The sequence below is a fragment of the Vipera berus genome (assembly GCF_964194415.1).
Source record: "Vipera berus genome assembly, chromosome: Z".
In the NCBI taxonomy this organism is placed as follows: domain Eukaryota; kingdom Metazoa; phylum Chordata; class Lepidosauria; order Squamata; family Viperidae; genus Vipera; species Vipera berus.
In genome coordinates this window covers 53,866,606-53,884,386 of record NC_138205.1, presented here as the reverse complement: position 1 = coordinate 53,884,386, position 17,781 = coordinate 53,866,606, and the positions used below count along the sequence as shown (strand labels likewise).

At 40.2% G+C, this 17,781-nt stretch overlaps 1 protein-coding gene across 1 annotated transcript in view; it reads right to left on the bottom strand.

Annotated features, from left to right (window-relative positions):
* The window catches only part of UBA6 (ubiquitin like modifier activating enzyme 6), a 112,086-nt gene extending 94,983 nt beyond the window's left edge, over positions 1 to 17,103 (bottom strand). Inside the window, exons 1-3 of the mRNA XM_081345553.1 lie at positions 16,951 to 17,103; positions 11,558 to 11,617; positions 9,495 to 9,589 (exon numbers count right to left, since the gene is read on the bottom strand). Coding sequence (XP_081201679.1) covers positions 9,495 to 9,589; positions 11,558 to 11,598 — 136 coding nt within the window. The 5' untranslated portion in view covers positions 11,599 to 11,617; positions 16,951 to 17,103. The remainder of the gene's footprint in view (positions 1 to 9,494; positions 9,590 to 11,557; positions 11,618 to 16,950) is intronic.
* Positions 17,104 to 17,781: the final 678 nt, after the last annotated feature.

The following is a 17,781-nucleotide window of genomic DNA, read 5'->3' as shown; positions in this document are numbered from 1 at the left end:
GTGCATGTGTTATACTTCTATGCATACAGATCTGCTAAAAGCCAACTTTCAAACAAAATACAAAAGTAAAATACATTAATAACTACATCTTAAATTAAGAGCATAAAGATGGCTAATTTATAAACTTAACTGATGCCCATCTGATTATACCAACATTCAGATAACAAAGTAAGAAAAGTAGAAATATAATAGGAAAATGAGTGAAAAACTTAGGATATTTCCTTTAAACATTAGGGCTTAAAGGATCCAATAAATAGGCCTAGAATCAATAATTTTTCAAGTTTTTTTTTCTTGCAGAATGGACACAGTCAAGTCACCTTATTTAAAGCCAATATAGATGTTATGATAGAAAAGATTTTAAAAGATACAGAGGAAGATTTACTTTTATTAAAGAGAAATTTGGTAATAAATTTTTAATACTCTTTTATATATGTACCACAACAGAACCAAATGGGATTTATACAAAAAAAGAAAAGAACAAACAACCTTGAATACAGCTGGGAGAATTTGATTCTAGGAGACTATTTACATATTAATGGTGACTATGTAATCATCATAAAAGTAAAAGAAATGTTAATATTTAACAGTTTGGGGGCTTTGATGCAACTCTATAAGGTCATTGATATTTGGGGAATTATACATCCATCAGCAAAGGCTTATTATTCAGGTAGGTACCAATCTAATTTAAGAATTGATTATATATGACTTTAAAAATATTTTTGAATCAATTCACCTAGGAAGAGATTTATCAATATATATTTCAGCTCACATTTCAGTGATTTTGGAGTTTAGTCTGAATGAAGCCATGCAATTCATTCATTTTTGACATTTCAATTCTAGATGACTACATAATTTACGAGTGGGGAAAAAACTCAGAATTTCACATTGTTTTATTTATTTATTTATTTTATTGGATTTATATACCGCCCTTTCCCGAAGGACTCAGGGCGGTTTACAGGGTACTTAAAACAGTGATACAAAAATTAAAAACAATTAAAAACAATTAAATTTAATCCCTGAGAATAAAACCCCAATTAAAAACTAAAAACTCTCAGCCTGGGCCGGGGAGCTCGAAGAGCCAGGTCTTCAGGTCCCGGCGAAATGAACGAAGGTCAGGGGCAGTCCTAAGTTCCACGGGCAGCTGGTTCCAGAGGGCAGGTGCACCCACAGAGAAGGCCTTCCCCCTGGGTGTTACCCGCCGGCAATCTTTAACCAGCGGCACCCTGAGAAGGCCCTCCCTGTGAGAGCGCACTGGACGAAGGGAACTTGATGCCGGTTTTAGAGAAAACAATGCCAAACAAACATTGTTAACTACAACATGAGATGTCATGAAGGCAGTGGTAAGAACTGAATGCATATGTCAAAGAAGTAGGATTACAAAGACGTTTATACAGATGATGAATGGATTGTATTTAGAAAAACGAGGAACATATGGATAAGGTATAAAAGAACAAGATCATTTGTTATATTAACAACTAAAGAAGAAAAGAACTTGACATTCTAGAAACTGACAAAATGACAAACCAAATTTTATTTTTGAAGCAAAAATATTACCAGTTTAACAATAAGATCTCAATACTGGCATATAAGCTTTAAAGGGTAAAAGAAATGTTATATGTAAAGGTAATGTGTGTGTCTTTGTCTGTCTGTCTGTCTGTCTCTCTCTCTCTCTCTCTCTCTGTGGCAGACCATTACTAGTATTACAAATATTAGTAAAACATTTATCAAAATTTTAAAAGAATTATATATCTCTTATGTAAGAGTCTACAACAGAAAAAAATATTTAGATAAATTGAATTTTCAAGAATTATCTTTATTGGGCACTAATAATTTGTATGTTTCCCAAATTAAATGTGGACAAGGTTTTAAAAGTATTAAAAATAGAACCTTTCCAAATCTAGGTAGATTAACAGGTGAATAAGGCATTCAAGGTCTACTTTTACTTAAAATTCTTTTCGCTTACCAATGCATTGCATCAGAAATCTTCCATTAACTAGGCACAATTTTAAAATAACTCCAATTCCTAAGCTAGGTAAAGATCTGCTAGAGTTATCTTCTCACCTTGACTGCAAATTATTATTAAACTGTTAGGCAAACATATCAAATTTATTACAAGAAAAAATGTACTTTGATCTATCATTCAAAAATGAAATATATTTAACTCCATTAGAATATTGATAAATATTATATACTCTTACAAAATTATATGACTGTGTTGATTAGATATATTCTAAGATCTTGATTATAGAGAAGGACTATTTTTAAAACAAACTTTTAAACGATATGTTTGGTAACTGTTTTATCAAAATAAATCAGATTTATAGTACCATCAATGGTTACCTAAAAATTAAAAATATCCATTCAGAACACTTTCTAATTTCAGAATGTACCAAACACAGCTGTTTATTATTGCCTCTGTTATTTAACCTTGTTACATAAACATTAGCAGTAGCCTTCTGTAGTAATAAATAAAGTCATTAATTAAATTCATAAAGAGTTCTAATACTTTAAATATACTAAAGGGAAAGGGAAATGTTTTCCCAGCTCAGTCATGCCCAACCTTAGGGGGCAGTACTCATTTCTGTTTCCTAGCCAAGGGAGCAAGCATTGTTTGAAGATATTTCCATGGTCATGTGGCTGGCATGAGATAGCTAGAATACTATTACCTTCCCACCAAAGTGATACCTATTTATCTACTAACATTTGCAAGCTGTTATATTGCAGCAGCTGGGGCAAGTAACGGGAGCTCACCCTGTCATATGTCTTTGGGTCTTGAATTCAGTCTATCAGTTTTCTAGCTAACAAGCTCAATGTCTTTAAGCGCGCTGAGCCATTGTGCCCCCTTAAATAAACTAGTGGAATACAAATCCTTATACCGTAGTTTCCAGCGTATAAAACGACTTTTTAACCCATGAAAATCTTCTCAAAAGTCAGGGGTCGTCTTATACGCTGGGTGCTGAAACTTTAGGGACAGGGCTGGCTTGAAAACCTGGAGCGGATCTTCCATTTAGTCTGCGCAGGGAAAGCGGGACCAATTGGAGAAGAAGCTGCAGTCTGTGATTTTTTACAGGCTGGGGTCTGGGCGTCTTTCCTTCTAAAGTTGAAGAGCAGCTGTAGGCAGGTGGGGAATGCAAGAGCAACTTGAAAGGCAGGTGGGGAATGCCGTAGCCAGAGCAGCTGCTTAGCTCTAAGGACACATTTGACTCAGGAACTGGGCGGGCTGGCTGGAAAACCTGGAGCGGATCTCCCATTTGGTCTTTTTTTTTTAATCCCATTTATATCCCGCCCTTCTCCGAAGACTCAGGGCGGCTTACAATTTAAAGCACAAATCAATGTGCTTAGCAATAGCCTTCATTCTATGTATATGCCTGCTTATTAGAGCTTTCCCCCCCACACACAAGCAGCATTATTACAAAGTCAGCTTATTGCTCCCAACAATCTGAGTCCTCATTTTACCCACCTTGGAAGGATGGAAGGCTGACTCAACCTTGAGCCTGGTGGGATGAGAACCTGCACTAATTGCAGGCAGCTGGTGTTACTTAAGGCTCTGCGCAGGGAAAGCTTTAGAGTGAATTAGGAAAAGTGAAAAAGTGAATTAGGAAAATAGGAAACGGTTGCTAGAATTGGGTATGTGTAGTTTAACAAAGAGAAGGGTGAGGGGTGACATGATAGCAGCGATCCAATATCTCAGGGGCTGCCACAAAGAAGAGGGAGCCAAGCTATTCTCCAAAGCACCTGAAAGCAGGACAAGAAGCAATGGATGGAAACTAGTCAAGGAGAGAAGCAACCTAGAACTAAGGAGAAACTTCCTGACAGTTAGAACAATTAACCAGTGGAACAACCTGCCTCCAGAAGTGGTGAATGCTCCAACACTGGAAGTTTTTAAGAAGAGACTGAACAGCCATTTGTCTGAAATGGTATAGGGTTTCCTGCCTTAGCAGGGGGTTGGACTAGATGACCTCCAAGGTCCCTTCCTCCTCCTCCTCCTTATTATTATTATTATTATTATTATTATTATTATTATTATGTTTAATCCACTTGCACTGTTTTATGTTTACATGTTTGATGACAAACAGCCTTATGTTTATAAGTGACAGTTTTCCTACTAAGTACCTGCATGTCATAAGCATTTGAATTAAAATTACCATATTAAAATCAAATCTGATGTTTTTTAATTTTTATTTGGTGTGCGTTGGAGGAGGGGTAGTCTTATACAGCGAGTATAGCCCAAACCCTATAATTTAACAGGAAATGTAGGGGGTCGTCTTATACGCCCAGTCGTCTTATACGCCGGAAAATACGGTAATATTTAATTAAATTAGAATTAACAAATTATTTGTTTAATAAACACTTTATTCCTATGAGGAAGAAAAATGTTAAGAGGAATAATAACTTGAAGTAAGGCAAAAATTTATATGATTTGAACAGAAAACATACAGTCCTTAAGTTATGATGGCAACTGAGACTCAGAACTCTTGTCGCTAAGCAACACACCTACAGTAAATTTTGGTGTCACTATGTGGATGATGACATTTGTCATCATCAAAAGAAATGTATTAAAAGACTTTCATGTGCTACTGAACTCCACTTCCCCAGACATAAAATTCTCAATGGAGGAAGAAATGGTTAGACAATTACCATTTTACATGTCCTCATCAACAGGCAAGAAGATAGAAACCACAGTTTATCGCAAGGGCACTAACACTCCACACATTCTTAGTTTCAATAGTAACCATACACTGTGACACAAAAAGAGATGCATCAGAACACTGTATGGCAAAATAAGAACTCACTATAGTACCCCTCAAGCTAAACAACTGGAGAGAAGGTAACTATATGAACAATTCAGGCATAATGGGTATCCATAAGCATTTATTACAAGAAGCCTGTGCAAAAAGCAAAGGAGAAAAGAAAGAAGGTAAAAGTCCAAATATGGCACACCCTGCCATACATCAAAAACATTTCAGAAGCAGTAGAATGCAGCTGCCGAGATCTGCAAGTGGGTATCACACACTGCCCAAAGGCTACCATATGAGGACAAATTATGCACTGTAAGATCACTTGGAGATACCTCCAATATAATCTATTGAATCCCCTGCATGGATTGCCCCTATGACTGTGTAGGACAAACCGGGAGGAAGTTAACCTCCAGATTGCAAGAACACAAGTAAATGGTCAGACAAGGAGACCAGAACTCATTGGTAGCCTCACACTGCAATGAACAAGGACACACATTTAATTTCACAACAACTAAGATCATTGTCCATGCCAATACAAAGATAGCTAGGAAAATGACTGAAGCCTGGGAAACGGACCCCTTGTCAGTTAACAGGAGTGCTGAACTACCACCAGTCTATCAAATGCTTAGGAGCTGAGGGCTTCGCAGCCCAAGGAAATGACAGTCAATCGCCAGCCATCAATACACCAATCAGTCGATAGGAAGTTACCATATACAGTAAACACAACTCACAGAATAGTCCAAAGCACCTATTCCAGTAGAGAAATTCCCTGAAGATGGGCTCCATGACTGGACGAATAAATCCCTGGTTCCAGTAACAGATCCAAATTCAATTTCACGTCACACACATATGTGTACATTTATATTCACTTACATTTTAGATTCTGTATTGCTGTACCGTGTTTCCCCGAAAATAAGACCGGGTCTTATATTTATTTTTCCTCCCAAAGACCCATTAGGGCTTGTTTTCAGGTGATGTCTTATTTTTCATGTACAGGAGGTGGCGAGTACATGGGGGCTGTCCAGCAGCAGACGCAGCCCGCCAGCTCCTTAGCTGGTGCACTCTGGGGTTGCACAACCCACGCAGCACAGGTGAGTGCTGCAACTGCTGGGCCTGCTCTCCAAGCAACAGGCAGAGACACGAGGGGGAGGGGGGAGGCATGCAATCTGGCCCATCGGACACACTGGGTGGCCACCTTCCACTCCATCCCAATGTCTACCTTTGCTTGCCCACAGCCATGTCACCATAGACAGCCGCACAGTGCATCCGGTGGGCCAGATTGCATGCCTTCCCCCATGTCACTACATTTGCCTATTGCATGCCTTGCTACAAAGCAACGCAGGTGGCAGGGCGGGGGAGGCCTGGCTGCAGGCACCCACTCGCTCACTCACCTTCCTCCACCTGCCAGACACATGCCAAAGCCGTGCAGGGCAGGGGAGGCATGCGCCGCCCAATCCTTGGGCTAACCCCACCTGTCCAAGCTGCTCTCCTCCCCTGAAGGGTGCGATCTGCTACCTCCCAAGGGTCTGCCCTGGGAGACTCATGGGGCGAGGAGGTAGCTGGCCAAGCCCACCCCTTAGCAACTTCACTGACACTGGGCTCTGAAGCCATCCCCACATCTGGCTTCCCTGGTACCCTGTCCTCCACCTTATCCTCATAGCCCATCCCCAATAATCAGAAGAAAGTGGCAACAGTGGTGGCAGCTTCTGAAATTGATCCAGAAAAAAATGGACAGCTGAGGAGGCACTTTCTTCCCTTTCAACCCCTTCTGCAGTCACCAAAAGAGCCAAGCAGCAATTGCTCAAAGAGAAAAGAAGGCAAGGGGAGGTGAAGAAATCTTCCTCTGGTTGCTTCTTATAGGAACCTTCTGGTTGCAAAAGTCAGTGAGGACTTGCAAATCCCAGGCTGGCTTCCAAAGGTACAGGGCTGGCTGCTGGCTGGAGCTGAGGCACCTTTGCGAAGGGTCCCACCCCCTCCCCCAGAGACCCTTGGATCCCCCCAGTCCTCCCCAGTTCCCCACCGGCACCCCTCGACACAAGTGATATTGAGTTAGCCACGCCCACCGTCCTCCCCACAACCACAATACTAAATGCATCCATCTTAACTGGGGTTATTTAGATAGTAGGGCTTATATTACGAGCATCCTGAAAAATTATGCTAAGGCTTATTTTCCAATTGGGACTTATTTTTGGTAATAAAGTTATTTTATTTCATTTTTTCAACTTGAAATAAGAAATAAGAATTATTGAACATTGTTTCAAACTATGGCAGTTAAAATTATATCCCTTTCATTATTTTTCAATTTCAAACTTTCCCAGTTGAAACTCTAGATAAAATATTAATGATATGGCAAAGAAAAATTGAAAAATTATGTTTCAATAAAAAATTAAAAATTGGCAGAAATATTAAAATTATACTATATGGAAATCCATTTCTAAAATTACTATATACTACCAAGCAGCACATTCGGGCATATTATTCCATTTGTATTAAAACTGCAATAAAATTCATGTAGTGGTTGCAGGTAGAAAATTTTAAAAACCTAGATAGATCCACAGGGCAATTATTTTTTCTTCCAAAAGATTTTATAAAAATAGCTAATACCTTCACATGGCAAGATCTCAGTTGTTATAGAGTAAAAGAGTGTTTCCCTACCCTCACCATTTTAAGATGTGTGGATTTCAACTCTCAGAATTCTGGGGTATTCTAGGAACTGAGGTCCATACATCTTAAAATGACAAAGGCTGAGAAACACTGGAGTGTTTCTTATTCTACAAGAATAAGAAACTATGTAATAAATGAGAGACTGAGTTACATATATATATATTGTCATCTGTCTTGGCTATCATGTTTCTAACTTAAATTCTTTTTGAATAAGAAATACAATATATAAAAGAGTCACATCTCATTGCCAACTACTTTGGAGAAATTAATAATTATTCATTCTTCCCAACCAATAGGAACAATATGAAAATGTATAGAATATTATTCGAATTAGAATAAGGCAACACACACCTCATGCTTTGTAAGTTTAAAAGAAGATTCTCTTTTAAAAGAGGTTAAGAAGATTTAAAAGTATGAGACATAGATTTACAAAAATGAAAAGATGACATGAAGAGGCAAATGCTGGCATTTAACTCTGGTTATAAATTGCTCATAATTAGTTATCAAAATGTTTGAAGGGCTGCAATCAGAAAGGACCATTTTGTCATATGTGATGGATTTACAAAAATGACACCTTTCTGGAATAAAATATTCAAAAAAGCCAAAATACTAAGTAAACCAACAATTGATTCTAATAATGATCTCTATAAATCAATCCATCAAACTAAATGTCAGCAAGAGGCAGTACCAACTAGAAGAGACTACAACAGCAGTCTATTATTTTACTCCAAACCATGCAATACTGTCTGGTTATTCTTATTCTATTATCATCTGTATTTATCAGTCAGGTTCTGATACTTCTACTGTATAGAGGGCTAAAAAATTTGTTGTTGTTAGCTGCGAAGTCGTGTCCGACCCATCGCGACCCTATGGACAATGTTCCTCCAGGCCTTCCTGTCTTCTACCATCTTCTGGAGTCCATTTAAGCTCACGCCTACTGCTTCAGTGACTCCATCCAGCCACCTCATTCTCTGTCGTCCCCTTCTTCTCTTGCCCTCGATCTTTCCCAGCATTAGGCTCTTCTCCAGTGAGTCCTTCCTTCTCATTAGATGGCCAAAGTATTTGAGCTTTAGCTTCAGGATCTGGCCTTCTAAAGAGCAGTCAGGATTGATCTCCTCTAGGACTGACCGGTTTGATCGCCTTGCAGTCCAAGGAACTCGTAGGAGTCTTCTCCAGCACCATAGTTCAAAGGCCTCAATTCTTTGGCGCTCAGCCTTTCTTATGGTCCAACTTTCACTGCCATACATTGCAACTGGGAAGACCATAGCCTTGACTATACGCACTTTTGTTGACAGGGTGATGTCTCTGCTTTTTAGTGTGCTGTCTAGATTTGCCATGGCTTTCCTCCCCAGGAGCAAGCGTCTTTTAATTTCTTGGCTACAGTCCCCATCTGCAGTGATCTTGGAGCCCAGGAAAACAAAATCTGTCACTACCTCCATTTCTTCCCCATCTATTTGCCAGGAATTGAGAGGGCCAGATGCCATGATCTTGGTTTTCTTAATGTTAAGTTTCAACCCAAGTTTTGCACTCTCCTTCTTCACCCGCAACAAGAGGCTCTTTAGTTCTTCTTCACTTTCTGCCATTAGAGTGGTATCATCTGCGTATCTTAGGTTGTTGATATTTCTTCCAGCAATCTTAATTCCAACTTTTGATTCATCTAGCCCTGCCTTTCTCATGATGTGCTCTGCATATAAGTTAAATAGGCAGGGCGACAGTATACAGCCTTGCCGGACTCCTTTCCCAATTTTGAACCAATCAGTGGTTCCGTGTCCAGTTCTCACTGTTGCTTCTTGACCCGCATATAGGTTTCTCAAGTTGTAATTATATCTCTACAATATATATGGCTAACTCAAATAGTGTCCTGTATTATAAGTATCTAGACAATGAGAACCTTTGTAATTCATTTTGAGTGATTTTCATGATGCAAGTAATAGTTCTATTACTTATTATATTCCAATTAGTAGAAACTCTAAGTTTAGCCTACTGCACAATAAATGTAATAAATTCTTTCCCAATGAAAAATAAACGTAGTAAAAAAATGTTGTTTATATTTTATTTGATTCTATAGGGTCTGGAATTCTATTCACTTACCAATTTCCACTCCAAGCCCGCCCATTCCACTTAGGAATACATGAGACTGAGCCATCTTGTGCATTGCTGTATCTCCAAGAACATATCTCTGCCGACTACATGCAAGTATTAAAAGAAAATCAAAAGTAATTATAATCAACAGCATAAAGTAGTGCAATTTGCAAAACCTTTCACTTTTGACAAACTTCACAGATGAGGAAAAAATAATTTGATCTCAAGAAATAACTTTTTACAATTTTTGGATTTTGGATATTATGTAATTTCTCCATGAAATTAATATATCATCCTATAATAATTTCAAATGAATTTAATCATAACCCAGCAGTGCTGCAACTGCCAAAAAAGCCAATCCAGTCCTGGGATGCATCAATAGAAGAAAAATATCAAGATCAGAAATGATAATACTGAGACCACCCTTGGAATACTGTGTCATGATATAAAAAAACATGTTTGAGAACCTAGAAAATGTGCAGAGAACAGCAACAAAGATAATGAAGAGCTTGGAGAGTAAATATGAATGGTTGAGGGAACTAGGTATGTCTAGCCTATTGAAGAGAAGGATTATGGAGGACATGATAATTATCTTCTAGTAATTGTCTTGAGGGGCTGTCACAGAGAAGAAAGAAATGACCTATTCTCCAAAGCCTCTGCGGGCAAGACAAGAAGTAATGGAGATCATTAAAGAGAGATCCAACCTAGAAGTAAGGAGAAATTTTCTGTCAGTGAGAACAGTCAATCAATGGAATAGCTTGCCTCCCAGAGTTCTGGGAACTCCATCGCTGGAGGTTTCACTGGGATGGTGTGAGGCTGCCTTGAGCAGAGGGTTGATCAGGTCCCTTCCAGCCCTATGGTTCTATGTCCTATAACAGTGATGGCAAACCTTTTAGAGACCAAATGCCCAAACTGCAACCCCAAACCCACTTATTTATTGCTGGGTGCCGTGTGGACATGGGTGGGTGTGGCTGTGGTGGGTGTGGCTGTGGTGGGTGGGTGTGGCCACCTTGATGTTGCTCATGGAGAGGGATGCCTGTGGGGGCCAGGCAGGGTTGGGGGAGATCCAGGAGGTCTCTGGCAGGAGCAGCAGCAGGCAGGAGGCTCGTCCTGCAGTGTGAGGCAAGGGCGGGGGTGCCATTGTCGCGGGGCAAGGCGAGGCAGGGGCAGCTGCTGCCTGACACCATCAGCCCCTGCACACAGAGGCCAGAGAGCATATGGGGGCCGACGGTGTCCGTCAGCAGCCACAGCCTGCCGGCTCCTCGACCGGCACACTCTGGGGCTCTGTAGCCCACCGCCATCAGTTCAGACAAGCCACCTCTGAGCTGAACAGATGGCCAACAGCTGAGGAAGCGATGCAGTGGGTTGTGCCTGGGAAAAGGACAGCATGTGAGGCCAGGAGGGATGGGACGGGGGGAGGGAAACCAGCTGTGCCAGGATGCATCTGGCCATGTGGGATCTCGGACGGCTGGTTGAAGAGGGACGGCTGCCATCTCCAGGGCATGGCACATGTGCCCACAAAGAGGACTCTGAGTGCCGCTTCTGGCACGCGTGCCATGGGTTTGCCACCACTGTCCTATAACCTGCAAGATGCTCAAGTTTCATTAACAATTTAAGCACTTTCTTCATTTCAGTCAAAATAGCTATGACCTACAAATAGTGGGATTCCTTGGTTATATATCTCTGATTTTGAGCCTATGAAAGAAACATGGCAATGGTCAAATGTAAAAGTCAATAAAACTAATTTAGTTTGGAATAAGACAGCACATACATGATCACTATCTCCTAAATATGTCAACACATCCCAGAAAATTAGAAATTCTATGCAGAAAATGGATTATTAAAATTGAGAAAAGAGAAGTGTAAAACAATTTCTTGGTTTTAAGAACATTTCAAGGAAATAACATTCTTTAAACTGAATTTAAAGTACATGTTAATAAAATAAAGTTTATGATAGAAACAGTCCTACCATTATATTTAAATTCATTGTTTAATCAAGGAATCTTACTTCACATTAAAAAATATTATCTATAGTTTATTAAAGTAAATTAAACTTTTGTTAAAATGCTTACCTATACAAAGCATCATCAATCTCCATTGAATCTGCTGCCATTACCAAATACTTGCTTGGACTGGAAACAAAAAGACAAATAAATATTTTGCCAACAGATGACCTCTTGCAATTTATGCCATTTCCTCAACTGAGCAAATATATGAAAATGTATGAATTAAAATAATTCACTGCTGAAACAAAGTTAAAGTAACAGTTAAGGTTCTGAATGCCTTTGAGATAGTAGTTTTGCAACTCTCTAAATATGGGAGTAGGGACTAAAATTTCCTTTTAAACATGCAATATGTGTGTAGCAGATTATGAAGCAATCATATAAGCTTTGAGGAAAACAAGGCTGCTTTATAAATTCAAAGAGAGATGTTCTTTGATTGTTTTCCCTTTTGAATTTCTGAAAAAAGTACAGGGTACATACATCATTTCTTCTTTTCTATAATTCCTGATTCTGAGTAGCAATTCCAATTAATCAAATTCTCCTTTATCAAAATACCTTCATTCACTCCAAGATGAATGGCTATGATATAGATATACAAGAATATATTTGTATTTCCGAGACTTGTTAGAAACCAAGCCATGTAAGCAGTGGATAAGCAAGAGACGTTTCATCTGTGCATACACAGAATCTAGGTTGCATGCAAAACTATCCCCCCACCTCACCCCCCAGTCTATGGAAAAATTGTCTTTCATGAAATTGGTCCCTGGTGCCAGAAAGGTTGGGGACAGCTGCCTTAGACTACTCCAAGAAATGGAGAAATCTGGTAGAAAACAACTTCCTGGTGATGGCAGTCAGCACAGCAATTATAAGAGATCCAAAAATAAACCAGTTGATCCTTGAGGAAGTAGCAAATAGCTTGCAGTTCCTGGAGAAAAAAGGGACACATTGGAATAGAGGATAACAGAGCCAGAAGAAAACCTTAACTAGCCTGAAACAGCAATATTTTAGTAAAATCATGAACTGAATAAGGAAACTGGCAGAGAGAAACATGAAGAAGCAGAAACCTGCAGCCACCAGCCGAGGCCCCAATGTCTTGCAGTCGAGAAGAAGGAGACGAGTGGAAAATAACTTTCATTTGCCCCTTTGAGGGCTTCCAATTCCGAGTTCTCCCCTTCAATCTGCAAGGTGCCCTGCTGTATTCATGCAGCTGATAAACGAAGTACTGCATGAGTACCTATATAAAGAGGTCTCAATTTATTTGGATATCATTTTGATTTATACTGAAACCATGGTGGAACATGTGAAACTGGTCAGGGCTATGCACAAGAAACTCCGGACCACCTAGCTATATGCTAAACTGTCCCAATGCGAGTTCTACCAAAGCAAAATTGACTATCTGGGAGCATATTTCCCATGAATGGAAATGGATCCCAAAAAAGTGTGGACAGTTTTGTAGTGAGCTCCTCCACGCACCCACCATCCTTTCAGTTCATCTCATCATTTGCCCAAATAGCCCTGCCCATCACCAACCTGCTGAATATGAAAGGTGAGGGTAAGCCTAAGCCTAGCCAACCTCTGAAATGGATGATGGAATGCCAAGCAGCATTCGAGAAACCCACGTGCTTGTTCACAGCAGAGCCGGTCCTAAAACACCCTGACCGAAATGCTCCTTTTGTCATCCAAGTGGACATTAGTGACGTGGCAGTAGGGGGCCGTGTTGCTGCAAAAAAATGACCAGGGAGCCATGTAGCCATGCGCTTACACCTCCAAAAAGCTGAGATTGAACACAGGTGGGCAATTTGGGAAAAGGAGGCATATGCACTCCTAACTTAGAGGCATTTCTTAGAAGGCAGCAAAGCTCCTTTTGAACTATGGATAGACCACAAAAACCTGGAAGCCCTGAAATAAGCTGTTGGGCTTAGTACTTCAACCATTTCAATTTCACCCTGCAGGGGAAGAATTTCCAAGCAGATGGTCTGTCCAGACTACCGCTATATAATAGCTCCAAGCCAGAAATTATTAGACCAGTTATCCCGTCCTGGCACCTGGCAGCTATGGTCACCACCATAGCGCAAAGGGAACTCAAAAGCCAGACGGCAGAAGATTTAAATGTGTTAAAAGCAGCACTAGAAAAAGAAAAATAGTTTCAAGCCCATAAAAACAAATGTATGATGCAAGATGAAGTAGCCTGGGTACAAGCCAAAGTATATGTCTCAGATAGCTAACAAATAACGGTCTTACAAAAAAGTCATGATTTGAAACTACATACTTAGCTAAATCCCTACCCTTGGTTAAACATTGATTTTGATGGTGCTCATTATAGAAGGACATAGAAAATTATGTGGCTAGTTGTCCCACCTATGTGTCTGCAAAAAGATATCAGAAGACACTAGGGCTCCTCCAGCCAATGGCAGAGCCCAAAATGCCATGGAAAGAGCCTTTATAGTAGAACTACCTAAAAGTTCAGAAAACACTGTAAGCTGGCTGATAACTGACCTATTCTCTAAACAGATGCACTTTGTACCATGCCAAAAAATCTCTCCACTTGTACCTTAGCTAAATTGTTCATGAGACATACATATAGACTGGGTCCAAAATATGTTGGCCCTTTCCCCCGTAACCATTGAACTCGAATTGCCAAAAACCCTCAGACTTATTCATCTGGAGTTTCAATTCAGCCTCCTGAATCCAGCAGTCACTTACTTCTGCTCTATGACCAGCAACAAAATTCACCTCCTGATCCCATCATGATTGAGCAGCATTTTGGATTTATACACATACCAAGGGAAAACCCAATACCTAGTGGTGTGGAAGGACTTCCCACCTTCCAAAACCAAATGGGTAGATTCAAAACACATCAAGGCTTCTAGATTACTTAGAAGGTTCCACTAACAATACCCAGAGAAACCTCATTGAACATTAAGTAACTATGCATTCATATTTGTCTTTCCCCCTTCCCTTTTATGTCTCCTTTTCAGGATTAACGCCTCTGAAAATGGGAACAGTATGTCAATTCTGCCATCTTCAGCTTTATGCCTAGTTAATAGCCTGCTATCAACTGTTAGGGGAAAGGGGAAGAAAGCAAATGGGCAATAAACATATATGAGGTAGAGATGGGAAATAGGGAGGGGGGGGATAACAGTTTGACAGAGCCAGAAGCACATGAAATCAGCCTGTGCTAGTCTTCAAGGCCATGTAACTTGGAAAAGAATGAGGATTGCTCCAAACATCCCAGTGGTTCTCAAAACACCTACATGGCTTGCCATTGGCCAAAGACAAACTGGCCAAGGGGAAGGGCTGGGGTGAAGGGGAAAAATTTGTAACCTTTTGCATGGGAATTTTAGCTCTAGCCAGCTTTTACTCCAACCAGCATCTTTTAGTAAAATAACAAAACACTTCAACCAAATGGAGTTGAGGGTCTTTCTTTCCTAAGGACCTAGCTGGGGCAGGTCTGACAGATACTTTTTACAGCAGTAAAAGTATTGAAGTTAAGGTATCATCTGTCCTTTCCATTTCTTCATTTGACTACAGGCAGTATGCAAGTACAGTTGGAGCTTAACATACAATATTTGAAATATACCTTCCAAAAACATCCAGTGAATTATATCCCTCTTTCAGAAATGAGATGCCCGGGCAAGCCATGATTTGAGAAAACATGTTATATAAACAGATTATAAATTTGAGGAGCAAATGGGAGGCCACGATAATGAATGAAACAAATCATCTTAGAAAAAAAAATAGAGGTAGGTCATTAATTATATCCATAAATCTCCAAGCCCTTGTAGATATGTTTATATGTTTACTCAGAGCCTAAATCAGGGAAGAGTAGTATCTTACCATAGTACTATGACTGCAGCCAACAACAACACATCAGAGATTTATTTTCTCCATTCAAAGCCACAACCTAATAAGGGATATATTGATACCTTATATTTGATTCAGGTTCTATGGCACAAACAACAGACTTGTGAGTCTCTGACGTCCACAAATTACATCTGATTGATTTTCTAGCAATCCAATCTAAAATTTATATTCTGGATACTTAGTTTGTTTTTATATCAATGTGCTAGCAATAAATAATATAATATTTGTGCAGGAATAGCGTACAAAGAAGATAGCAATGGGACAAAGAACAAACATTCATAAATAAGTATTCCTCCATTATTTGCTGATAACTCTTAAGACTGAAATATTATTCAAGCTTTTATAAAGTTAGAGGAATTGAAAAATGGGTTTTATATCCTTATCATCAATCCCTAAAAATTAATATCACAAATTAATACCACTTATATGGATTTAAAGAGACCATTCTGTATCTATTAACATTAACCTGCTTTAATTGCATTACATATTTTTGTTAACTCTCTTTACCCACTATTGCAGTCTAATTACTCCATTCAATGCTACACTGCTTCAACTATCACATCCAGAAGCCAAAAACAAATAGACAACTAATTTGCTATAAATATTATCATTTTAATGCTTTTTAGATAAGCCCATTCTGTAATCCTATGTTGCTAAAATTCTCCATTGAGCAACTTGGTTTAACTAAAAGACACCAACACTTTCAAAGATGAGATGAATGAAGTCTCCTTTTAACCTAGGTTTTCTTTTGTGGCCCTCCCCCTTGTTATCTTGTCATCTCTACCATTCCTTATGTTTCTTCTTTTTTACTGTCTTGTCCTTCATGTTTTAAATAATTTGTTGGGACTTGGTGGTACCCAAATTCAATATTATAATAATAAATGTTAGATTAGATACTAGAAAGTTCGTGGTACTATGTATGACTGATAATCTTCGGGAATACAGAAAAATAAAATAGATTCATAAATCTTCACAGAATTGATCTGAACAGGCTTAATCGAATGATCTCTTTCCACTGGAAGAATGGCATCACTCTGTAATATGGATTTTCCTTTCATAACCACGTGCAATGTTTCAGTCTGAACAAGACTCTAGCGAAAATCTGGAGTGCACGTGGGGTCAAAGCTGGAAGGGAATGACAGTTAAGGTCAGCGCTGCGGTGCACGCGTTAATCCATTCATGCTCTGCCGATTACTGTCCAATATTCCCATATCTCGATGGAGTGCTTCTCTGCCTGAGCATCGTTATGGGCGGCACAAAGCACTGGGGCGTTTCTTTCCTTTTCCTTCCCTTCGGCCGAATATCAGACTGCAAGCTCCTTGGGGGGAAAGGCCACGCAAGGCCTCAAATCCTGCGCCCCCTCATATCTCTAGCAGAATTCCCCATCAGATCTCGCGCACGCACAAACGTAGCCTGCACCCTTCATCCCATGGGAGACACGGGGAAGGCGAGATGCGAGTTTCTGCGCGTTATTTGAAGCCAGCAGCCGTTAACTAAGGCCCCGAGAGCCGTCTGGCGGCCGGGCCTCTCTGGACTGCCTCACCCGAGACCACGACGCAAAAGCGGCGACAGCTTCTTCCGCCTCTCATTGTCCTCACCCGTTGTGACCGCCCGCCTCGGCTTCCAAATGCCTCTTCCTCTTCACCGTGGTTGCTTCGAAAGAATGGCGACCACGCAGGCAAACTGGCAGGCACCTCAAAAAAGTGAAAAAACAGGAATTAGCCTCACAGAGCCGGCAGAGGCGGGGAGAAACAGCGGCCCTCCTTTGCCCCGGATGGAGGTGGCCGAGCCCGTCATATCACGCCGGCCAATCCTACTCCAAAGCGGGAACCCTCTTCCCTCCTCTAGCGAGCGCCCCCGGTAGCCAAGATGCGTCAATGTCACACACCCTCGCCACCTCCAATCAGGTAGCAGGGTCGCTTTTCAATCATTTCTATTATATTTCGATCTAGACTAGAGAGAAAAGTGAAGGTGCTGTAGCAGTTCCAACCTATTCCTTTTGGAAACATTCATAATACTACAGCGTTTCAGTTGCACTCGCTCAGCAACTCTTCCGACAATCTAAAATAGAAAGTGGTTACTAGTTCGAATTTTTTCCTCTAAGCGAAATTTGGAAACATGCTCTGAATGTAGACTTAAAATTTATAGCATTGATCTAAATTATATATAAATATGATTCTTTATTAAGCTGCCCCAAGACACTTCCCTACAGGGGGTTACTTTTTGGTGCAGTGCTTAGTAATATGGGGTAAACCTCGTTAGCAGTAAATAAAGAGTCGTGCAAAAGCCTCTCTCCCCGAAATCTTAATAAACATTTTTTCCTGGTCTGGTAGGTTTTTATGCTTTTATGCTATATATAAAGCATGGTATGGGTGAACATAATTTGTCCTACAATATGGGGCTCTGAGTCCTGAAAACTGTACCCTGTG